This window comes from Bos indicus, chromosome 4, assembly GCF_029378745.1.
Source record: "Bos indicus isolate NIAB-ARS_2022 breed Sahiwal x Tharparkar chromosome 4, NIAB-ARS_B.indTharparkar_mat_pri_1.0, whole genome shotgun sequence".
NCBI lineage: Eukaryota > Metazoa > Chordata > Mammalia > Artiodactyla > Bovidae > Bos > Bos indicus.
Window position 1 is genome coordinate 79,597,809 of NC_091763.1, and position 24,598 is coordinate 79,622,406.

General features: G+C 44.3%; 1 protein-coding gene across 3 annotated transcripts; it reads left to right on the forward strand.

Moving 5' to 3' along the window:
• Positions 1 to 24,598, forward strand: INHBA (inhibin subunit beta A). 3 transcript variants are annotated; one of them, XM_019958976.2, is made up of 4 exons: positions 1 to 175; positions 3,777 to 3,960; positions 8,704 to 9,262; positions 19,116 to 24,598. In XM_019958976.2, the coding sequence occupies exons 3-4, from the start codon at positions 8,875 to 8,877 to the stop codon at positions 20,003 to 20,005; spliced, it is 1,278 nt and encodes a 425-aa protein (XP_019814535.2). In that variant the 5' UTR covers positions 1 to 175; positions 3,777 to 3,960; positions 8,704 to 8,874; the 3' UTR covers positions 20,006 to 24,598. The 3 variants fall into 3 exon arrangements, with proteins under 3 accessions (XP_019814535.2, XP_070644153.1, XP_070644154.1); XM_070788052.1 differs by lacking the exon at positions 3,777 to 3,960; XM_070788053.1 differs by lacking the exons at positions 1 to 175; positions 3,777 to 3,960 and adding an exon at positions 4,044 to 6,268.

The window sequence follows — 24,598 nt, forward strand, 5'->3', positions numbered from 1 at the left end:
TTCCCCATTCTTTTCTGTGTCTTTCCTCCAAAGCTACAACTTGGGAGCAGGTTGTGGATGGGCAACATTGGATTAGGATCAAGATTCCTTCTTTTATGAGTCTAATGGCATCTGTAGGCTAAGCTTCTGAGTCCTTCAGGCAGCAACATGGAACTTTCAACCCAAGGGGATCCAGGTGAGAACCACAATTACGACTATTTGTTATTCATTCCTTTGCAAGCATTGTTCATCATCTTCTGGGGCAATAGGAAGAGCAACCAGATGTTCCCTGATTGGATTAGAACTGACTTTTGATAAACACTTTTGAAATATTATGTTGGTTAGTAAGGCCTTTTAGTGTTAGTGTTGCTTTTATTTCTTTTTCAATATCAATTTTTTCTCTAGAGGTTATAACTGTGTATTTCTCTCTCTAGATTGAGTTTTTCACCAGGACTAACTGATTACTTCTTGGGAAGAAATCCAGGCTTTTCTGAATCATTTGGAAGTGGATGGAAGTCTTTGGTTCTAAAATAACCATCTATTGCATAGACTAGATTCAGGTGTTGGCGTTGATGAGATGGCGTCTGAGTGTATAAGACGTTCCCCTCTTGCTATGTTCATCTCAGAACATTCTCTGACTGACCCTCTCCTCTCTGGATAACCCAGGTCACTTAGGAACTAAGTGATAAGCCTGGAGAGCTGGCCTTATTGTGCAGAGATCAGCATTTCACATGTCAGCTAGATGGATCCAGCCAAATTCCCTTTTGTGGGTTTCACTAGCCTTTGTTGATGATGCTGATTATTTTCTGTGATATGGGCTCCTTCACAATATTTCCCCCAGTCCTCACAGGACAGCAGCACCTGAAGGGGCATGGCCTTCCTTGAACATTCATCCCACTTCCTTTACAAAGGAAGTTTGGCGAATATAACGTTGCTTGGAACATGCATTAGGATTTAGCAAAGCACTGTTTTCTCTCTGTGGATATTGACTGTGTGTCATTCCCCCAAGGTATTAAACAAACAAAATCAGCCACATCATATTTGCTTGCTCTGGGAGCAAGGCATGGTAATCTCACTTTTGCAAATTTCACTTCAGGGAATTTTCTAGTGAGTGGATTTCTCAGATACTGACTTGCTCAAATGAATAACTCATTCCTCATTCACTTTTTGTTTTCCATTACCTGTTGCCTCCTAACAGCTTGGGTGGGGGCCAATTCATCTCGCTTTGCTGCCGGTCACCAAGATTCTGCTTTTGGTTAGAACACAAAGCCAGAAGCAAATACTTGGAGGCCTCCCTGGAAAGTTGGTGGGGATGCTTGAGAAGTACCCTTGCTGTGTCAATATCTGCTCTGCTGTGCAGGTTTCCGGTAATCAGGAAGCCCAAGACAGACAAGGAGGCAGAATTACTTGAATGATTCCTTTCTTGCATAGATGCCGAGGCCCTTTGGAGCATGTATGGGAAGGAAATTAGGTGAAACTTTGGAACAATAACTCAAAGTCAGGGTTTCTCCACTGCAGAGGAGTTACCATTTGGGGTTGGATGATTTCTCTGCTGAGACGGCTGTTAGGTGCATCATTAGAATGTTTAGTGGCATCCCTGGCTTCTACCCACTAGAGGCCAGTAGCACCTTCCTTCCCAGTTACACCAAGCAAAAATGTCTTCAGACATGGCCATATGTCTCCTGGGGATCAAAATCATCACAGTTGAGAGCCACTGCTGTAGATGGAGTGATAACAGTTTATTTACTGAGGTTTTTCTTTCTGTTTTTTCCTTAATCATGTTAATTCCAGCATCTGGGTTCCCTTGGTCCAGGTAAGGCACTTCCAACTACTCTTAAAATAGAGTAGTTGCACATAGCACAAGGCCTTGTGGGATATTCTGGTGGTTCGAAAGAAACAGGATGCTTAGGAATAAGAGTTTTAGTTTAACTATTTCTGATCCTGTTGTATTCTAGTGAATTTTGGAGGACTTTTTATTATAAATTTATTTGATTGAAGTATAGTTGATGGGCAATGTGTTAATTTCTACTGTACAGCACAATGAATCATTTATACACACATATGCCTTCTTTTTCATATTCTTTTCCATTATGGTTTATCACAGGATATTGAATATAGTTCCCTATATGGTAGGAAGTTGTTGTTTATTCATTCTGTAGAACAAGAGTTTGCATCTATTTATCCCCAACTCCTAATCCATCCCTTGGAGGAATTTTCATGTTTCACTCTTCCTCTCTATTGAGTTGTATTTATTCATTGATTTGACAAGCAAACAGCTTCCTAGTTCAGTTTAGAATGTGAAATGCTCATTCTTCCTTGTCCCAAATCTCTCTTCCTAACCCAGCGCCCAGGAGATGGGCAAGCTCTGGCTGTCCAGGAAACAGGCAGGGATTGCCAGTTCCCTATTCAACCCAAACCATTCGATGAGACTCCGGAAATCTCCCGGCAGCAAATACCACTCTGGATCCCGCCCACGTTTTCTGGATCCGGAGAGGCTCTGCCTCTCGAGGGAGTCACCACTCCCCACGGAGGCAAGGTTTTCCTGCCTGGAGCCCAGAATAACACGTCAAGCTGCTGAGAACACCTCGAATCTTATTGATTTCTCCCTCTAGTCACGTTTTCTGTTCGGTTTCCCAGACGGGGGGATGAACCAGAAATCATGCTTTTGGGGGAACAGATTTTTCATAGGAAGGAACTAAAACACCCTGAATCGTCAGCAGCCTAGTTAGTGCTGTGAACCCCCAGCCTCGTGCCATTTCGACTGAATCAGATGACAAGGTCCCAGTCACCTGCTTGGGGCGTTCACGCCTCCTAGTGGGTATTTTTTTTTTTTTTTTTAACAGAATAACAGGAGAGCCAAAGCGTGAGCAGCAGCTAAAACAACAGAGCCATGAAAAAAAAAAAAACAGTCCCCTTTTCTAGGCCTGTCTCCTTGTTCCAGGAGTAGTGAGCAAAGAGACCAATTAATAGCATGGATGGAAGCCGAAGGACAGACGGTTTGCTTGAGAAGGAAAATGAACATTCTCGCTCCTTGATCTATGCCAATTTTGCACGGGGACAGCTGCTGCCACGGGTAAACTCCACTATAGGTTAGCCGTGCCCCAAGGTGTGTGTCACCGCGGTCCCAGGATGGCACAGGGACTCTGGTCTCTCCCTCGCTCGCACCGTTGAGCTCTTATCCTTAAACGAACTTGGTTTTTTGACCAGCTCACTAATTGTGATTGAAAACACCAGCTTTCCCAGCAAGGCACAAGCCCTGGAGTTTAGCAGCAGCAAGACAGGCCCTAATTGCTCCATTTACATAAAAGTAGAAACATACAACTTCTAAATATAGATCTCTGGCACATCGCGCCTTTTGCAATTACAGTAAAATAAGGTACCACAGTTTCCCTCCCGGCTCCTCGAAGCAAGCTGCTCCACCGGGTTCTCCAGGGGCCGCTCCTCCAGGCGAGAACAGAGCCCTGCAAAAGGCTCCAGCGAAGAGACGAGGAGCTTTGTGAAGGAGTCAGTAAATCAGGCCTCCTGCACTAGGTGAAAAGCGCGGTGGCAGCCGGCCACCGTGCTAGCGCAGTGGCGGGGAGGACCGGGCTCTGCGATCCGAAAGGGGACAGAGCTGGCCGGGCGGGAGCGCTCCCCGCGCGTCTCTGTCCGCCTGGGAGCCAGCCCGCAAGTCCCCTTCCTGGTCCCTGACATTGGCCGTGGCTTTCAGTCTTGGCACTGATAACTGGGTTCAGAGATTCCCAGCTGCACTTACTGATCAGTGATTTCCCTCCCCCCTCCCTCTCTGAATTCTCTAGCTGCCAAAAGGGGGGAAAAATCAAGAGCTGCTCTTAAAAGAAGTTGCCCTTGCTGGTGCTCCGGGTAAAAATAGAGGCGGCCGCTGCGCAAGGCTTGGCCCAGACTCCAGCCCCGCGAGCCGAGCTCGAGCAGCGGCCGCGATCCGGCGTGATCCCCGGGAGCTGCCAGCAGGTGTTGCTCAAGGTACAGTAGCAGGCCGAGCAGCGGGACCGCAGGGCCGGGGTGGGGGAACTGGGGCGCGGGGGGAGGGGGCAGGAAGTGAAAGAGAAACCAAGTCGAGGAAGGAACTGGAGATGCTGATCAGGAGCTGAGCGGACCAGCTCCTCCACTCCCCGGAGCCCTGGAGTCCGGCAGGGAAAAGATCATTCCCCCATCCACAAGAGTCGACAGAAGTTATTTTAACCTGCCTGCTTCCTCTACCACCTCCACTTCATTTCCACTGAGTGAGGAGGCATTTCCCGCGTGGCTCAGCTCTGAGGTTGGGGATTCAGGTGGAGAATGATATCACAGCTGGTGGGCTGACCTAGGCAGGTGGGCACCTTGGTGGCATCCGTGGCCAACGCGATCTGAATCACCCGAGAGAGAGGGTGGCTTCTGTGGTCGGGGTGCTGCATATTCTTGTGACACATATGTTCAGAGAGAGGCACCAGGAAATCTTTATCACCCAATATTTTCTGAGCACGTGCTTGATCCTGCAGTGGAGTAGGTGGATCCCACTTTATAGATGAGTACACTGAGGGCTGAGGTTATCTGGTTGGTAAGCATTAAAACTGGGGTCTCATCCAGGTTGATTTGTGCCCCGAAACTCATAAACATGGTGCTATTTCCAGGACACCAGGGTTCATGTGGGGAGGAGGGGTGAATTTAGATGCCCCACCACCACCCCCCAGGTCTCATCCAAAAAGGATCGGGAAGTTCCTTTCTTATAGAGAGGTTGGATCCATCCAGTTCAAACCTGATGGGCAGCTTTGGAGTTAACCAACACTGATCCTGTTTCTATCTTTCCTTCTCAGATTCCTTCTGTTTCTGTACAACCTAACATTTTATTTCCTACTTCATTTCTGAATATGCAATTCTCAGACTACTCTGCCCCACCCCAATATACAGTTCAGCACCTACACGTGCTCTGTGTTTAGCCAAGACAGACCCCTTGAGACAAACTTCTGGTGTCCTAAAGGAACCTGCTTAAACTGCACATCAGGAGACCAGAGTCTCTATATTTTGCTTGTGGGCACAGTGAAAAGTTTATTTTATGCATGTTAAATCCTGCATACAAAACAACATATCTGGTCATATGGCTTTCATTAGCTCCCAATTTTGCACGTTTTATTCAACTTGTCATGAATACCCGACTTAGGCTTTAGCTATGCTTCTTCTAACAACCCTTCCCCAGCATTCTTGTCTGAGAATTCCTTCCTCCTATGTTATCCCTGACTAGCTAACTCTGCCTCCTCCCTCCCCCAAAACACCCTGACCAACTTAACTCCAGTTTCAAGAAATGTTCACTTTTTTTCATTAATCTCACGTTGTATTTGTAACAATTTAGAAATCATAGGACTTGAAGTTCTGATAAAGAAGAATCATGTAGGAGATTTTTTTTCTTTTCTTTTTCTTCTAGTTAGATTGGGATTCTAAAGGCTTGGGAAGCATACTTATAAAGTTCACTAGCAGAGAGTGACTATCTCCAAAGTTCTCAGTGATAAATGATTTATAAAGCAGGTATTCAATTTCAAGATGTAAAATAATAGTGTAAGTCAAGAGAGGGAAGAACATCATCCCATAGGGATACATATTTCCCTTGGCTTTTTCTCAATAAAACATCTTATTTTAAAAAATTAAGTTTTTCAAGATGTTAAATAATGCTGTAAATCAGGGGAGAGGCGATCATCCCATACAGGTACACCTATTTTCTTATTTTTTTCCTCCCTGGAATATCTTATTTAAAAAAGTAAAATCAGAATCTCTAGGAAGAGCACTGTGAACTTTCTTCCCTGTAAGAAACAATAAAATACTTTGTAAATAGAGGCAACTTCATGAAGTAACAGATGCTTATGTGAAGATATAAAACTGAGCCTGAATATAAGAAGAAGTGTGTGCTCGATTGGTCAAAGAAAAGTTGAAAGTTGGACCCTCAGTGAGACAGAGTTTTTGGATTCCAGGATTGTTCCAAAGGGGAGTCCAGTCAGTCAGACATTTCACTGGCTCACTGATCGCCCAGTAGTGTTACTGAAGCCAAGAAAGGCTTTCCATTAGATAATGAGTTATGAAATATGTCTCACACTGGAAAAACCAGTCATCTGCTGATGTCATGCTGATTCTAACCAATCCCAAACAAAGCCCCAGCCCTCCTCTGCTTGACTGGTACCCATGTGTGACTGTACAAATAAGTAGTACAGTATAAAACTCCTCAGTGCCAATACCATGAAGAGGAACCCGGACAGCTCTTACCACATGAGACAAGAGTCTGCTGGTGAAAGAGAGGACCGGAAAGGTAATGCTTTTTAACTTAACTTCTGAGCTCTTTCCACATTCCTAGGCAGGATGGTGAGCAGGACTTTTACAACTTCTTGGCACATCCATGCAGATTGTGATCTGTACCTTTTTATGTGTTTAAGCAAGTGAATAGTGTTTTTAACAGTAGAGCATGCAGATAGATTATGTGTTTCTACAACCCAATTCAGCATCTCTAGGCAAGGACTTGTGTCAAAGAGAAAGCTAATTTTTAAGTTACATTCACAAATAGTAAATTCAGGGAATACACACAAACTCACATACAGAGAGGGTCCTGATGATGAGTTACATTTATCTAAATGCAGGTATTGGGACTCTCAAGTTGTTTGGAGTCATTAAACTTTGAGTTCTATTTCAACCTCTCTTGTAAAACTTAATTGGACTGCAAAATGCTTTGGGTACTGCATATGGGACGCCAAATAGGTAGATTATGTTATAAACCTTCAGTTTCAAAGATGTTTTATTAAGCAATTATTAACACAAATGCCACCCTTTCCCCATTCTCTTTCACCATCCCCCACTAGAAGAAAATTAGACTCTTCAAGGAATGTTGACAAAATCTGAACAGTAATACCAGGGTAACTGATGTTCCTAGAGGTAAAAATTCTAAAGGTGGCTGGTCACAGAGAAAGTCTCACAGGCAGATGCTTTAGAAAAGGGGGATGGGGTATCCAATTCAGAAAAGCTTTGTTACCTGTGCAAACTGTAATTTTAACTTAGTATCACACTGGTCTCACCCTCTTCCCCTCGCTCTCAGTTCTTATGCTTCTAGTAATGTTATTTATTAACTTTTCCCAACCAAAGTGCATTGCTTGACTATAATGCTCTGAACACACTAGGTGTCAGATATAAGCTGACTGTATCTACAGAAACTGAGAGGGCTTGCTTATGTGTGGGAAAGAAACTGAGAGGGAAGGAAAGCTTTAACAGATGGACCTCTTAAAGATACTTCTGCAAGATAAAAGCAATAAGACAGAAAAATGAAAAAAAGGAGGGGGGCGGGGGGAGGAGAATAAAAAAAAAACTCAGAGAGGCATTGTTTAAAAATTCACATTTTTCTTTTTCTGTGAACACTGAAATCCATGATGATTTCATCTGTGCTGTTCCTTTGAGAGAAAAAGAAGCCAGTCTGTTGACTGGTCCAGGATGCGGGTAAGGGGCAGGCTGAACAAACTACCCCATGACAGAGAAAATTATTTACCAGTATATTTTAGAGATTCTTCCCCCCGCTAGGACCAGTTATTCAAGTCATAGGAGCTCACTGTTTGTATAAAATAATGTGGGAAAAGCCAGCGGAATTCTGCATTTTACCTGTGAAGTCAGAGCTAGTGGTGGTGAGCTGTCATCTGTGAGTGTGTGTGCTGGGCAGGAGGGGTGGCCACTAAAGACAGGGCACAGAGCCTCACTTCACATGACACAAGCGTGTAACCCGCTGCCTGCCTGTGGATCTTTCAATGCCCCGCTGCCTTTTGCAGTTGGAAAAAGTAGAGTGTATTATATGACCCCAAACAAAAGTTCTGTTTGCACTCCCCTCTGATCGCCTGCCAGTGTTGATGGCCCTGAACATTGAGATATGAATGAATGGGGGAAAGGACAGTCTGCAGGATTCCCTTCAGCCGGAACAGTCAGCTGGCCCCAGTGCCACAGTGGCCCCTCTTCTTGACCTTCACCACCTGCCTGCCCACCTCTGGGCACCCTGAGCCCCACCTTCCAGGCAGTGGCCAGGCAGGGTGGAGGGGCACTGGGGCAGGCTGTTTCAGTCTGGTCCTCCCTGTTGATGGAGACAGGGCGTTGCTTGGGGCTTTGCTTGTCCCTCTAAAAGAGGAAGAAGGTGAAGCAAGGGGACTGGGCAGAGAAAGAAACAGGGTCGGGGGGAAATGAAGAAGAAGTAGTAGAACCGAGTCAGGAGAATTTCCTTCAGAAGGGAAAGTAGAACTCCAGAGAATGGTGATATTTGAAGAGAGGTGTGTGTGTAAGGGAGCAGAAGGCAGGCAGCCTGTCAGAAAGAGCTGTCCCTCCCCTTCCTAATCACAGCCTTTACTCACAGACAAACTCCCTCCCTCTCCCATTCACTCACTCACTTAGGGCCAATCGCTCCGTCTCTCCGTCTCCCTCTCTCTCTCCCCCTCTCTCTCTTTCTCTCTCCCTCTCTCCCTCCCTCCCTCCCTCTCCCCCTTCTCTCCCTCTCTCTTCTGTCTCCCTGTCTCTCTTTCCCTCCCGTCCTCTCTCTGTCTCTGTCTCCCCCCCCCACCCTGTCTCTCCCTCCCTTCCTTCTTCCCTCCCTCCCTCCCTCTCTCTTACTCGGAGACAGTCAGAACTCTCCTCCCTGACAGCCACAAACCTACAGCACTGACTGCATTCAGAGAGGGAACCTGCAAACAAAACTTCACAGAAAACTTTTTGTTCTTGTTCCAGAGAATTGACTGAAGAGGAGAAAGGAAAAAAAAAAAAGAAAGAAAGAAAGAAAGAAAAAAAAAAAAAAAAACAAAAAGGAAAAAAAAAAAAAAAAAAACCAAACCCTGTGCGTGAGGGGGGAGAAAAAGCAGAGCCTTTTAAAAGGGCAACACAACAACTTTTGCTGCCAGGATGCCCTTGCTCTGGCTGAGAGGATTTTTGTTGGCGAGTTGCTGGATTATAGTGAGGAGTTCCCCCACCCCGGGATCCGAGGGGCACAGCGCGGCCCCAGACTGCCCGTCCTGTGCGTTGGCCACCCTCCCAAAGGATGTACCCAACTCTCAGCCGGAGATGGTGGAGGCCGTTAAGAAGCACATTTTAAACATGCTGCACTTGAAGAAGAGACCCGATGTCACCCAGCCGGTACCCAAGGCGGCGCTTCTGAACGCGATCAGAAAGCTTCATGTGGGAAAAGTGGGGGAGAACGGGTACGTGGAGATAGAGGACGACATCGGACGGAGGGCAGAAATGAATGAACTTATGGAGCAGACCTCGGAGATCATCACGTTCGCGGAATCAGGTGGGTGCCTGCCCGGGGATGGGGGTGGGGGGCACACTGCTCTGACAGCCCTCGGCGGCGACGGAACTTCTTGCCCTCCAGCTGCACCCTGCCTGGGAAGGTCATGAGTTATTAGGGGACGGTAGCGGATGGACCGCGGTGGGGGTAGGGGGGTGGGGAGCGGGGTAGAGACCTCCCAGAGCTGGGGCGCTGGGGTCCTGGGCAGGAGATGGCTAGCTTACACTTGCTCAACTCAGCCGGTCGTCCCGGAGGAAGCTCTCGGCCCAATGTGGAGCAGGAAGGCAGTCTGAGAGAGGCTCCCTCGCCCTGCCTGCCCGGGGAACTAGATCAGAGGAGCCGGAGGAAAGTCGGGGCATTTTCTGGTGCTGGAGGGAAGCCCGGAGGCTTCCGGACCCCATCTGAAGTTTTTACTGTGGGTGGGTGGGGTGGGTGGGGGGATGGCGGCAAGCGCAGGACCGGGATGGCATGGCCCAGATGAAGTCATTGTCTTAAAAACATCCCCTTTTCTTTAAAAGTCCAATCAGGGGCCACATCGAGAAGCAGGGCATATTAGTGACAGTCATTTTTACCTTTAGAAACTCTGTCTTTAAAGACACAAGCATCACAATCTAGGCAGTGAAGAACGACTTTGGGGGGATGGGGTGGGCTAGGGAACAGATGACATTGAACCATCAGTCACTTTTGGAACACTGACTTTTGCTCTCTGAACTAAAAAAAAAAAAAAGAGTTTTGTTCTCTGTAAAGTTACTAAGAGCTCTCTGCCAAGGAATGCAACCTTGACAAAGTGCTCTCAGATACTACACTGAACTCCCACTCAATCCTTAAGAGGAAGAACTTTAATAAATAGATTCTAATCGTTGGCTCAGGACCACGCTAACCTGTTGCTGAAGAAAACAATACCTGTCAAAAGGGCCTGCTGGAGACCAGGGGTCAGGTTATTTTTACAGTTATGTGACCCAGATCCTTTTGCTTGTCTACAAGCCCCTGTGTGCTGTGCCTGGGCACACACAGATGTGTTAATTTCATGTTACTTTCATGGTAATGCCAGGCTAAAGAATTGCATCTCTTGCCAAATCCATTTGAAAGGAATGCCATTGTTTTGTTTGGTAGAGCATATGGCCAGTAAAGTATGTGCCGGGACTCCCAGCATTGCTGTTTAAAAGTTTGCCGCAGCAGTATAAACAATTAAGGCAACACTCAGAATTTCCAATCCTGAAAACCTGTTGACTCAGATGTTATATTTTCAAGAAAACCACGTGAGACCAGGGCATCCTTCTGGGGGATGTCACCCAGACATTCTGGGGTGGGGGGTGGGAGTGGAGCAGATAGCCTGCTGACTTGCCGGCTCCCCCTCCTAGGAAAAGCTCTGGTGTCCCGCAGGCCATTTAGCTCTCACCAGAAGCGTCTTTCCTTTCAAAAAGGTCTGACTTTCTTCCCTTAAAGCTCTTTTTCGATGCAGTCCCAAAGGACTTTTGACTTTATCTTGTGAAGCTTACTGAGGGAAAGAGGCAGGTTGGAGTCTTTCTGAGCTGCTACCCAATTTTTCTTAACATTTTCTGAGGTCCTGAGCGGGGAAATGGATTCCAGTGGTCTAGGCGCTGCTCCTTCTGCCACAATAGGGACCCTGTATATGTTTTTATATACTAATTGCCACACAGAATGGCCTTAATTGCAGCTCTTCCTCAATTGGCTTTACCCACATCATATGACTAAGCAGGCCTATGCCTTTGGCCACTTTTAACTGTACACCTGATGCTCGCAGTGCACCCGCTTCCTGACTTCTCCAACTTGTAAAGCAAATCACTCCTTTGGCATTAAGAGATTTTGCAGGGAAAGAATTTGAGTTTTTGCCTTCTTTCTTACTTATGGCCTTCATCTCAGTGCCAATCTTTTTGTCAATTATTTGAAATCTTGTCATTTTTCAAAAAACCTTTTCTGGTACCTGTTTGGTTTGAAAGAAATTGAGCTACTTTTTGAAAAGGTGGATTCATTTAACTTACGTGTTGACTACAGTTTAAGGTCTATGATGGAAAACTCCTCCGGGTTGAGTTTACAGCTTGACTTGGGGCAAGTTGCTGGCTTCTTAGAAAAGGTTTTTGACCCTTGCTCATTTTTCTCATTTGAGAAGTCTCACGCATCAACTTTAAGGCGATTTAGTATGATTTCACAAAAATGATTGCTATAGGGACAATCTACTCTCCAAGTAGAGTAAGTACTCTATGAGTATTTTGCTGCTCCTTTGCTAACCCAGAAGAGAGATTTATCATCAGAACAATTGTCGTGAATATATAAAAATGTCTTGTTGCTTTTGGAATAATTCAACCTTAGTAATTCTCAAATGACATCAAACATCAAGATTTTTAAGAATAGCAAAGGACATTCAGTTTTGTTTTCTTTAGATACCATTCTGTACAGCATAGAACTCAGTGTCACCTGCATGCATGTCACAAATGCTCACCCATACACGCATTCTTCAGCCTCATGATTCCTCACTTGAGGAATCATGTTTATTGTTCCCTCTACTCATTATGACGGTTGAATAAGGCCAAGACATGGACTCACAAAACTCAGGTGCCAGGAACTTTTTGAACTGAGTCTGCCCCTTGTATTCAGGTGGAAAGCACCCACCTTGGTAAAGCTGATATGAGTTGCTGTTGACTAAGCAGTACAGCATTGCCCTCAGCTTCTCTGAAATGTATTCTCACAAACAACAATGATTTTGTTTTTATATCTGTAACCCCAGATTGCTTACCAAGGTGACTGCATTTTTTGCAAGGCTGGCAACAGAATCCTTTGTTGTTTAACACCTTAAGGAACAGGAGGAAGAGATGGGTAGAGTCAAGCCAACTATCACCATAATTATCATTGAAGCCAAATTAGTGGTCTTCTTGACTTCTCTCTCTATTTTCTCTTTTTATGATTTGTGACAAAAGCTAGTCAGTCAAAGGAGGATAATGGTATATTTGAGTCTCATGCTGATTCTGGTGATGAGGTCAGCAATTGATAGCACTTACTGAAGAAAGTATAGGGAAAGAAAGACAAATCAAGCACCAAGAAATAGAAAATATGCACACAGCCAGGTGTTGTTGAAAGCAACACATACATTTCCTTCCTTGGAACATTCTAGTTAACAGAAGATTTGAGTTAAAATGTACATACACAAATGTTCCCAGACAGATGTCTGAGGTGGCTTGCTAGGATGACTGTTTTCCTCCACCCCAGGAAAGCCATCTCAAGGTGGAAATGACTCCCACTACCCCATGCCCATCTTCTGAACTTGCTGGGAATTCACCCTCACAGAGGTTATACACTCTCTTCTCTGAATAATGAAAATAATCGGCCACAAGAGGGCGCGTTCCAAAGACTTTTGCTCCTTACCAGTTAATCTTCCAGGGAAACAATTTCACCTACTGGAAGCCCCAGCCTGCATCGCCCTAATCTTGCTGATTAACAATCCGCCCTCCCCGCCCCACCCTCCTTCCTTCCATCCTGCAGGAAAAGTTAAGATTTTATGGGTTGAGAGGAACATGACTACCTGTAACATATTACATGAGACAGAAGGTAAAGAAATAGGAATTCTAGTGATACATATGGACATTCCACAGCTCTATGGAAGACAGAGGAATGATAAATTTCAGAAGCAAACACAGCAGAGCGGGGAGAAGTGTGACCGTGAATCATCAGCAATCCTGATTTGCTCACACATCTCTCCCTAATACAGCCGCCTGGGCTTTGACAAAACACTTCTTCCGTCTCCCATGATGTGGTTGCCTAGTTGGCCTGTTTTATCAGCAGTTTTTACCAGCGACAAAGGACAAGTGACTTCAGACAGGGAGGAGAAAGTCTATTTATTTAATGCCTTGTGGGAACAGCACATAAGGCTTTGGAGGATGCGTTTGTTTCTGCACGGAGAGTGTAGAGAGAAATGGTGGAGAAAAGATGTGAAAAGAGATGGATTAGTGGTTTGGGCCAGAGGAGGAGGTGTATTGGAGTGCGTGTGGGGGAGGATCAGGGTAGAAATTCAGTTTTCATATTTGGAAAACCCAGAATCATACCTTCCCAGGCATTTTGCGTAAAAAATACGTGTTTCTCTTGGCCCCTCTTCTGCTAAAATGTACTCAGGCACGATGTCTTAGCTGTAGTTCAGAATGCTTTATACCCGACTGGTTCCTAGCTCCAAAACCCAAAGTGTAAAAGTTCTCAGGAACTTTGGAAGAAGTCTCTGAAAGTCCGAGGGTTAAACCTTCAGAAATTTTTTCTCCTTTTCGGCATCTAAAATCCCTTCCTCTCTAAATATTTAACCTTTTTTAAAATTGCCATTTAAATGAAAGATGCAGGAATGTGGCCGAGCATTTACAATTCAATAGCAGATCCTAAGCAAAGATAGTAAGTCTTTAAAAAAAACAAGATAATTTATAACCAAAGTTCTGCTTTGGCAAGACCCTCTCCTGCAGGTTAAAGGAGGCATAACCTTCAAGGCCTCACTTGCTGCTTTTAGCAGAAATCCTTGGGAACAGTCCAGATGCAAAATTAGTGCTTCAGGGAACACACATGCTGTATTCTCCCATCAGTGACTGTACCATGTCTAGGCACAGGGAAACGCTGATGAAGAATGGAAAATGAAAGTAACAGCTGTGTTTTACAGCGAGCCCCCCCACCCCCATGTGGTGAGTTTAACTCCTCCATAAACAACAAGGCTCTTTACATTAACATTAGAGACTTAATTATTACCCACATGGAGAAGGGCAGCATACTTTAAGTAGGACCCTGGTGAGGAGAACAAAACATATCAAAAATGAAACACTGCATGTTAGTATCATTTATTTCATCGGAATTGCTCATGGACCCATGATCCTGAAATGCTGGTGGGGTTGGGTAGGGTAGGAGCAGCATTTTGTATCCTAGTGTGGGGGAGGGGGAACAACCCGGAACTTGGCTGCTTAACCCTTGGCATGCCTGCCTATATCCCTCAGTGAGTTATGAACACATTTGAAAAATTCTGAAAGCATCAAAGCAAAGGAAAATGTGCTTTCAGGTATTTTCACTTGCAGGTTTCCAAACTCATTCCTCCATTCAATGCCTCCCACTCAGAAACATTTCTGAGGTGTTCCCTACAAGGTGCAGTAATCATCTCTCCTATCCGTTTTTAGACACTTTTTTTTTTTCTCCCCTTGGTATGTGTCCACCAAACTCAAGAGAGGTTTAAGTGATGAAATATTATCACCCACATGGGTTTGCGTGGGACTTCTTAGTGAATTACTCAGGCAGAGCAGGCTGTGATACAAGCGTTGCTCACAAGCCTCGGGAGGGAAAAAATAGCACAGAGGATGAAAAGAATATTATCATAGAGTAGGTAATGAAAGGTTAGCAAAGCCAGCAGCTATATCTAGTTAGGTGGGAAATAGTGTAGGAACCCGGTACACACCTGTATAAACGAATGCTGTACCACAAAGCACTATGGGAAGATTTCCATTCCAAGATTTTATAGCAGGAGATATTTAAGTCAAGCCTGAAACTGACTAGTAATTGATCCTAAACACCGCAGCCTTAGGCAAACTCCTTCCATTTTTCGAATTGCTGTGCGTGGAGATTTGAGGATTGGAGCATCCTGAAAGCATCATTGCAGTATAGCCATCTGTCTCAGATAAAACACAGATAAAGCAAATGTAATCAAGTGACTACTTATATTTTTCATGCCTAAGAAATTTGAGGGTTGTAATATCTTTCTGAAACCTACAGCCCTGGTAAATATGAATTCCATCCAGCACCTAGCTCTCTCATTCTGTGCCCCCACCACTTCTGCAAGGAAAGCTAGATGTAAAAGAAAAAATAAATGCACTGCTTAATAAGTCAGAATATAATAGAACTTTGAAAATGTACCTGCATATAAGGTAGACATTAGGAAGCCTTGAATCTCTCTCTTCCCCCTGTTCTCCTGAGCATTATGGCAACGGCATTTTCGTGAAATTGAATCTCAGTTTTATTTTTTTTTCCCTGATAAAATATCATGCAATATACAAATAGCAGTTCCAGAAATGGACACCAGGAGAAGGAGGCGACAGGCATGTCAATTAGTAGGGGAAAATCCAAATGTCAGAAATCTGGGGGAGAGATCCAGCACGCAGGCAATGGAGGCAAATACAGGGAACCAAGTCTTTCTGCTCAGATCATTAAACTGATGCATATTTCAGCACTGCGCCTCTTCCCAGTACGCAGGCGATGCCATGCAGTTAATTATCAGCCAGGACCAGGATGAAAGTCATTTTATGATGACTCTCTGATCCTAATATAACAGCACCTGACAGATTGAGTCCCCTCTAATGAGTACTCTCTTTGTACAATCCTCTCTCAGGAACACTAAATCATTTGCTTCCAAGTACAGCTGCCTGTGGAGAAGGGGTGGGGCTATATTGTGCATCAGAAACCACCTCTTGAGAAATGAGGGGCTGCCCTGTAGGCTGTCCCTGGGAGCAAGGGGCCTCGGCTCCTTGACCCTGTGGAGGCAATTTGCATGTGCTGTCAGTGGTACAAGTCAGCCAGTTAGCGTCTCACCACCTCTTCCCAGCATCTGTAGACTTCTCTGGATTTTATTCAAGGAAAGTCCAACGTGGGTGGGTCCGCACTGCCAGCTGGACCCTCTGTTTACCCAGGACCATCTACCTTCACCCTCAGCTCCTGCCCCGCTGGTTGAGGAAGGATTGTAGCAGAGCAGAGCCTGCGGAAATGAGTTACCTGAAACCCAGAGCGCCCTCCCAGCCTGGGGCCAGTCAGACTCTCCCGTTTCACACTCTTTCCTAGAAAAGCAAATCAGAACCTTGTGCCCTCTGGCTCCTCTAACTTAGCAGCTACTCTATCTCTGTCTTTAGAGTGGCACCCTGTGTGGTTCAGGGTTTCAGAAGTTGGCCTGTGTGGAGGCAGAAGGGAGACCAGCAGGGAGCTTGTTAACATTCTCTGCTGGGCAGGGTGGCTGTGCCCACACTGGAGGGGACCACAGGCTCCTCCACGCCTGTTCACGGAGCCTAGGGCAGTTTCCAGCTGCCTTTTCCTCTCATCTCTGGAGGACCCTACAACTCAGAATCTACAGCTGATGATCATTTTAGAGTTAAGTGATGAAGCTCTGCTTTGTGGTCTCTTCTCTTTTGTTTTCTTAAAAGATAAACAGTAACAACCACCACCCCCCAAACCCCACCAATTTTTAGCAAAGGGGAGTACTGGATTCCCGTTTTGAAAAAAAAAAAAAAAAAGTCCTCATGCTTCCTTAAAAATGACAGTTTTCTCCTCTAATTGTTCCCCGCTCTGGTGATCTAATCATAAACCTAACTTCATGATTCATTTCAACTCCTGCCAGAGATGCGAGGTTGGAGGCAAAGGAATGCTGCTCACCAGCACCACCACCATCAGAGCCAATGTCCTTTCAAGTTTATACAGGGATACCAGAGAACCCTTCCTATACACATGCAGCCCTGCTGGGGCCCCGGCCTCAGTGAATTTACCACTAGCACTATCACACTGTTAAATTAAGAACAGAATCTACAGCTCTCCCTACACGGAATAGCCTTTCTGCTGCAGAGAACTTGAAACCATGCCTAAAATTTATGGTCCCGTAAACATCTCAGGGCTGAGAGTGATAAGTATGGCTGGATTTCCGTTAGCTATAGAAATCCAGGCAGGGAGACCCCCTAGGGAGTTGCAAGTTCTAAGAGGAACTTTCAGATGGTTCTCAGATTTGTGCTCCTCCGGATGCATGTACTCGAACAGTCGGAACCAGGTACACAGGGGCGGCAGTTGAGAAAAAGAGAACTTGTTTCAGATACCACCAAGTGGTAGCAGGGGAAGTGAGGGACCTCACTTTAATCAATCAAAGAATTCTACTCTGGACACCCAGTTCTTACAGTAAGTGTTGTTGCAGGAATATAGGTGCTTGTAGTAAAAGAAGGAAATGAATGACTTTTTCTCATTTTAGAATTAGGCAAGAACTGAGTGGTCCCTGCGTTCAACTGCTCTGCCAATGTAGGGGTCTCCTCTCTTATTAAGAGCTGTTGCTATTTTTGGACTCTCTAAGCAGCATTCAAGGGCTTCCCTGGTGGCTCAGCAGTCAAGAATCTGCCTGCAATGCAGGAGACATAGGTTTGATCCCTGGGTTGGGAAGATGCCCTGGAGAAGGAAATAGCAATCCACTCCAGTATTTTTGCCTGGCAAATTCTATGGACAGAGGAGCCTGGTGGGCTATAGTCCATGGGATCACGAGAGTTGAACACAGCTAAGTGACTAAATCTACAAACTGCATTCTAAAGGAAAGGAGGCAAAACTGAGGGATACAGGGGTAGGAGGTGGATCTCTTCTAGTTCAGTGCTAAGGGTGCCTCCATTTGTTAATAAAGAAGCAAGTAATTGACTACTTCCTGCTAATTCCTGGGCTGTGACAGTGAATGAGATAGACAGGACCTCAGACCTGGGGTGTCCTCAGCTGGACTGGCAGGAGAGTGGGGGTGGAGGTGGAGGGAAGAGGGGTCACTTCTAGGGGAAGATGGGTCATCCCATCTAAAAGTCAAAGCTTTATTAAGGGCAGTCACTATGGATGGTGTTTGGGGAGCAGGGGTCTTTTAGGTAGAAAGAACAGCAACTGTCAGTGCCTGGAGATGAGAGCTGGTATGAGATGTTCATTCTGTGAAGCTGGACCACAAAAATGGGGTAGTGGGAGAGAACTGAGCTGGAAGGTGGGAGAAGCTCAGGTAGACCCCAGAGTTCCATACAGTTTCTGTGTTATATTGAGGACAGTAGGAACTCAGAGCAGGACTGGACGAAACAAGTGATGGGAATGAATCCACCTTTCCTTTATCAGCTTAATGGAGAAATGATGGGAGAGGGGCCTGACTCCATGCTGGCCTGACAGCTTGCACATAAAAGAAATGGCTGTTGCAGTGACCCAGGAAAGGAATGGTGGGGCGTGAAGCAGGTTGTGGCCATGGAGGAGGCAAGCCCCATGGGTACATGCCAGGAAGTGCTGTGCGTGCTTAGCTGCTCAGTCGTGTTCGACTATTTGTGACCCCAGGGACTGTAGCCCACCAGGCTTCTCTGTCCATGGGGATTCTCCAAGCAAGAATACTGAAGTGGGTTGCCAAGACCTCCTTCAGTGAATCTTCCTAACCTGGGTCCCCTGCATTGGTCCCCTGCATTGCAGGTGGATTCTTTTATCATCTTAGCCACCAGACTCTACGGGCAGTCTTACATAGCAGGGGTGTTTGCATATTTGTTTCAGGGATAATAGTGTTTCCACAGCTTGCTAGAGCTTATACTATGTCTTCATCTATCTTATCCTGTTGGGTCCTTCCAAACCTGTGAGATAATGGGCCAAATGTCACTATGTTATTCCCATTTTATAAAAGGTAAGACTCAGGTTAAGCAGTTAGTCAGCAGACCCAGGCTCCCAGACACACTCAGATCTAGTCTCTTCTTTCTAGAGTAAGAGTTGATGAAGTTTTTTCTGAAAAGGGCCAGAGAGTAAGTCTCTTAAGCTTTGTGGGCCAAATGGACTCTGTCGCGGCTACTCAAATCCAAGTTCTAGTGCAAAGCAGCCACAGACAACCTGTAAAGAAATGAGCCTAGCTGGGATCAAAAATTCATGGGTACTGCAACTTAAATTTCATATAATTTTCACATGTCACAGCATCTTATTTTTCTTCAGCCATTTAGAGATGTCCAAACTGTCCTTAAGATACATAGGCCTTCATTCGCAGAGCCTGGTTAGAGATGATTTGTAACAGAGGCTGCCATGCTTGCCAGAAATTAGGAGGTGGCCTTGAACTTGACACTAACATATCCCTGCTCTCTTTTATGCTGTGTTTCATCTTTAGGCACAGCCAGGAAGACGCTGCACTTTGAGATTTCCAAAGAAGGCAGTGACCTGTCCGTGGTGGAACGTGCAGAAATCTGGCTCTTCCTGAAAGTTCCCAAGGCCAACAGGACCCGGAGCAAAGTCACCATCCGTCTCTTTCAACAGCAGAAGCACCTGCAGGGCAGCTTGGATGCAGGGGAGGAGGCTGAGGAAGTGGGCTTGAAGGGGGAAAAGAGTGAAATGTTGATATCGGAGAAGGTGGTGGATGCTCGGAAGAGCACCTGGCACATCTTCCCTGTCTCCAGCTGCATCCAGCGCTTGCTGGACCAGGGCAAGAGCTCCCTGGACATACGGATTGCCTGTGAGCAGTGTCAGGAGACCGGCGCAAGCCTGGTGCTCCTGGGCAAGAAGAAGAAGAAAGAAGAGGAGGGGGAAGGGAAGAAGAGGGATGGAGAAGGAGGGGCGGGAGGGGACGAGGAGAAGGAGCAGTCGCACAGACCTTTCCTCATGCTGCAGGCCCGCCAGTCTGAAGACCATCCTCACCGGCGCCGGCGGCGGGGCCTGGAGTGTGACGGCAAGGTCAACATCTGCTGTAAGAAACAGTTCTTTGTTAGTTTCAAGGACATTGGCTGGAATGACTGGATCATTGCTCCCTCCGGCTACCACGCCAACTACTGTGAGGGTGAGTGCCCCAGCCACATAGCAGGCACATCGGGCTCATCCCTCTCCTTTCACTCGACGGTCATCAACCACTACCGCATGCGGGGCCACAGCCCCTTCGCCAACCTCAAGTCGTGCTGTGTGCCCACCAAGCTGAGACCCATGTCCATGTTGTACTATGACGATGGGCAGAACATCATCAAGAAGGACATCCAGAACATGATCGTGGAGGAGTGTGGTTGCTCATAGAGCGCCCAGCCTGGGGGGGATGGGAGCGAGACGGTCCAGAGAAGACAGTGGTGACACGAAGACATGTTTAAGGTTTCTGACTGAAACAACCAGGAAAAAAAAAAAAGAAAAAAAAAAAACTGAAAGCAAAACCTGAAACAGATGAAGGAAGATGTGGAGAAATTCCTTAGCCAGGGCTCAGAGATGAAACAGTGAAGGAGATGGGAATTGCGGGGGAGAGGGAGAGTGGGGTACCTTTCGCTTCTTCCTCCAGCATCCAAGGGGTGACAGCAGTTGCTCAAACGGGAATATCGTCCTCTCCTTTTCAGTTCCCTTTCCGTATGAGCCTCGAAGTCAACCTGTCTGGTCTGCAGTAATGTGGGCTGGCACAACCCAAATAGCATCTAGAAAGCCATGAGTTTGAAAGGGCCATTTATAGGCACTTTCCCACCCAGTAACCCAGGTCGTAAGGTATGTCTGTGTGACCCTCTCTCTGTGTATATCAGCCCATGCACACACACAAAGACGCACACACCCCTCGCAGACACATACATACCCAGCACACACACCCCCCCACTACACACAGATGAACACACGTACAGACCACACACCCCACCACGTACACGTGAACACACACACAGACCTCATGCACGCAGAGACACACATCGAACACACACAAAGGCATTTCCACAGCACACACACACATACACATATTCTGGTAAAAGAACACTAGTGTGCAGGTGGTCACACCTTCTTTTTCTGCACCACTTCCGCAACAAAACAATAACCAACATGAAAAAAAAAATGAGAACAAGAATGGGAAGCATGAAAGATCAAGGAAAAAAGAATACCAAGTTACATTTCGTTAAGGTGCTTATGATCTTAGAACTATGCAACCTAATAGGTTTGAAACTGTTTACCTGAGAGAGAACAAAAAGAGAGACTTTTTTGTATTGGAAGTAACCTGATTAATTTTTATTTTCTTCAAGGAGAGATACTTGAAAGGAATATGTTTGTCCATCTGTTGGATCCAAACATTTCTATATTTTGTAAATGTTGTTTTTTTTTTATCGTTTACTATTTGCACTACAATGGTGTTCGACCTGTCTAATCCTTATTTAACAAGTATTTTCTTTGGGTGGGGGTGGGGTGGGGTTCAGAGCTGCACTTAATGTGAGCTATAAAAGAACTGCTACAGCACACAAAATAGCTATTTTTATTATTATAATTATAATTATTATTATTATTTTGTACCTTAAAAAATAGACACATACACCAAAGACATTTGTGTGAGCCTTTAAACAGTCTGTCTGTGGTTGGTATCATTCACCATCAATGAGTCAGGGGTTGGGATTCAAGGTTGAGTAAGGTGGATTGTGTTCAGGCTTGAGAGACCTGAAAAGTTTGGTTGTTGGTTTTTTTTTTTTTTGACTCCTTTTACATCCATGAAACAGGACATTTCATACTGGATGTACAGTAGTTGTACACTGTTGGATATCAAGTTCAATCAGATTCATGGAACGCTCCGTGCTCGTATGTGTATATACAGTGCTCGGGCACATGCATGTCTGTGTGTATGTATACATGTGGCGCATCGTGTCCATACACATTTTAAGCACTTCAGGCTGTCATTTTTTAATGTTCTTAAGGCAATGAATGTTTGTGTGCAAAACACAGTATTTTTAAGAAGGATAGGCTATCGTTTTTGCTTTTACTCTGAACTAGGTGGGCACATTTCAAAGATTGGGATGGGAAAAGCCTGGGAATTCCAGTGAATATTCAGCAAGACCCTCTTTTAATGTAAGGGATCCAATTCCCTCCTCTTTCTTGTCCTCCAACCCCATCCTACAAGTTTCTTACTCCCTGCAGGGAAAACAAAACTGGAAACTCGTGTTCAATCTAGGCTGATTATTTGGATAACATATGTATTATCTGTTGGAATCAATCTTAAATCAGAAGCTTTTTCAGAAAAAAAAAAAATTAACCTGTAGGCCAGGATAAAAGAGGTGGGTGCATTTTTTAATTTGTTTTTTTATGATTAAGGTCTGGTTGTGAGAAATATTACCTGCGCAGCTGGACTCAATAATGTTGCTGTCACTAGTTAAATGATAAATAATTTGGGGGAAGGTGTTTCAGAGCATGGGAGTAAGAAAAAGAATGGGAAACAGGAACGAGGGCAGTAGTAAAAATCCCTGATATTTTAATTTACAGCCCGAATTCTTGATGTATAATTGGCATGCATTGATTCAGATACGAAAAGAAAAAAAACCCACTTTGTTTTATAAATATCAAAGTACATGCTTAAAGCGAAATTGTTACTGATTTATTCTATGATATTTAGCTTGCCTAGGTCATATGTAATTCATTTATGTGCTTTTTAAAATACAGAGCCTTACTTATACTGACTTGTTGAAATTTGTGAAAGTTGGGGGGAAAAAAGGTCTCATGGGGGAAATTATGTTTGTTAGAGTTCTGTAAAATATTGAAGCTTTCAGCCCTATGCCAATTTGTAGATTTTTAAAAAAAATTAATAGTAGGAAAATAAAGTATCAGTGAGCAATCATTCCCAAGGTGGTTTAGCTCTTCTTGAGAAATAGACCAAATCAGTCTGCTACCTACTAGGCTGTATGTAAGCCGATTTAATGTTGTTACCTGGCTGTACAAGCTACAGTCTAGAGGTTCATCCTATGCAGGAAACCCCACACGAGTGCATAAGAATGGATTCTAATTAAGTATGAGATGGAGTACATGCAACATTGATACTTCCTCACCCTTAACCATTGACTAGGAAATTGGGCAGCTGAGTGTCATGAAATTTTCTTGAAAAACTTTGAGGGCCTTTTGAACTCCTTATTTAGCATTGGAATGAATAGAGGAACCTATGAAAATAGTATGGGAAACCAAGTCCTAGTTCACTGTGTAATAGCAGAGATGGCCCAGGCAATAGACAAAGCGAAAAGAGGTTGAAAAAACAGCTGATCTTTCTCTGTGGCTCCCATTCATCTCAAATATGTATGCCATCTACTGAAGCCTTTAAATCCTGGATGTGTTGAGGGTACAATGGAGTTTGATAAGTGGCCACAGTAATTAATAGCAGAGCTAAATGAAATTACATATGACAATACTTTAATGGGAAATTTTCATTTATTAAATTACACATCTCCAAACTTTAAAATATTTTATTAAATGTATATGGCCTTGAAATAGAATGATAAATTACAACTATCTTTGATAATCTTGGAAGTTATGCAACTTTGTAAACAACCATGCTGTTCATGGAGCAGTGTGAGGTCAAAAGAAAAACTTTTAAATTCCACCGGACTATGTCTTCCCTATCTGTTTTCCTAAAGCAAGTTTAGCTTCATCTGATTTGTGCTCTTTCTGCAGGGCTCATCTCTAGGCTCTTAAAAGTCTACCCACATCCACTCTTCAAAGATCTGAAAAGCATGTGTTCCCAAATAATTTTTAAGAATGCTAAATATGTTGTAGATTTGATTGACTTTTTCTTTTCCTTTTTTTTTTTCCCGCAAAAAGTAAGGTGAATTCCAGAACACTGAGTTGGGATTTTCTTGTCTCTGAAGACCAATCAATTCCATACTTATTTAAGATTGATTCCACACTCTGATTTTAAGGAGAGTATCTACCTTCTCCTCTTAGATAGAACAAGTGAATTTTTTTGTCACCCTTGAGAGATTGAACGTCAAGGTGACTCTAAAATCAGAAAAGGCAAATGCCTTAGTGCTATTAAGCTTAGACTCAAATTATCATGTTCACTTGAAAAAATGATTTCCTGTGGGCCTTTTGGCAACTTCTCTTTTCAATATAGAGAAAAACTTAGTCACCCTGAAAACCTACACAATAAATGGAACTTGTAGATGTGGGCAGAAGTCTTGGGGGTGGACACTGTGTATGTTTAAATTAAACCCTTTATCACTGAGAAGCTGTTGTATGGGTCAGAGAAAATGAATGCTTAGAAGCTGTTCACATCTTCAAGAGCAGAAGCAAACCACATGTCTCAGCTATATTATTATTTATTTTTTATGCATAAAGTGAATCATTTCTTCTGTATTAATTTCCAATGGGCTTTACCCTCTATTTAAATGCTTTGAGAAACAGTGCATTGACAATGGGTTGATATTTTTCTTTAAAAGAAAAATATAATTATGAAAGCCAAGATAATCTGAAGCCTGTTTTGTTTTAAAACCTTTTATGTTCTGTGGTTGGTGTTGTTTGTTTGTTTGTTTGTTTTATTTTGATTCTTTTTTTTTGGCATATTACATGCAGTTCTTTAACCAATGTCTGTTTGGCTAATGTAATTAAAGTTGTTAATTTATATGAGTGCATTTCAACTATGTCAATGATTTCTTAATATTTATTGTGTAGAAGTACTGGTAATTTTTTTATTTACGATATGTTTAAAGAGATAACAGTTTGATATGTTTTCATGTGTTTATAGCAGAAGTTATTTATTTCTATGGCATTCCAGCGGATATTTTGGTGTTTGCGAGGCATGCAGTCAATATTTTGTACAGTTAGTGGACAGTATTCAGCAACGCCTGATAGCTTCTTTGGCCTTATGTTAAATAAAAAGACCTGTTTGGGATTTATTATTTT

What these genes read in the sequence shown, in the direction of transcription:
- INHBA (XM_019958976.2), top strand. Translation starts at nt 8,875, where the DNA reads ATGCCCTTGCTCTGGCTGAGAGGATTTTTGTTGGCGAGTTGCTGGATT. An exon ending in CATCACGTTCGCGGAATCAG is followed by an intron (nt 9,263 to 19,115) that starts GTGGGTGCCTGC and finishes TTTCATCTTTAG; the next exon opens with GCACAGCCAGGAAGACGCTG.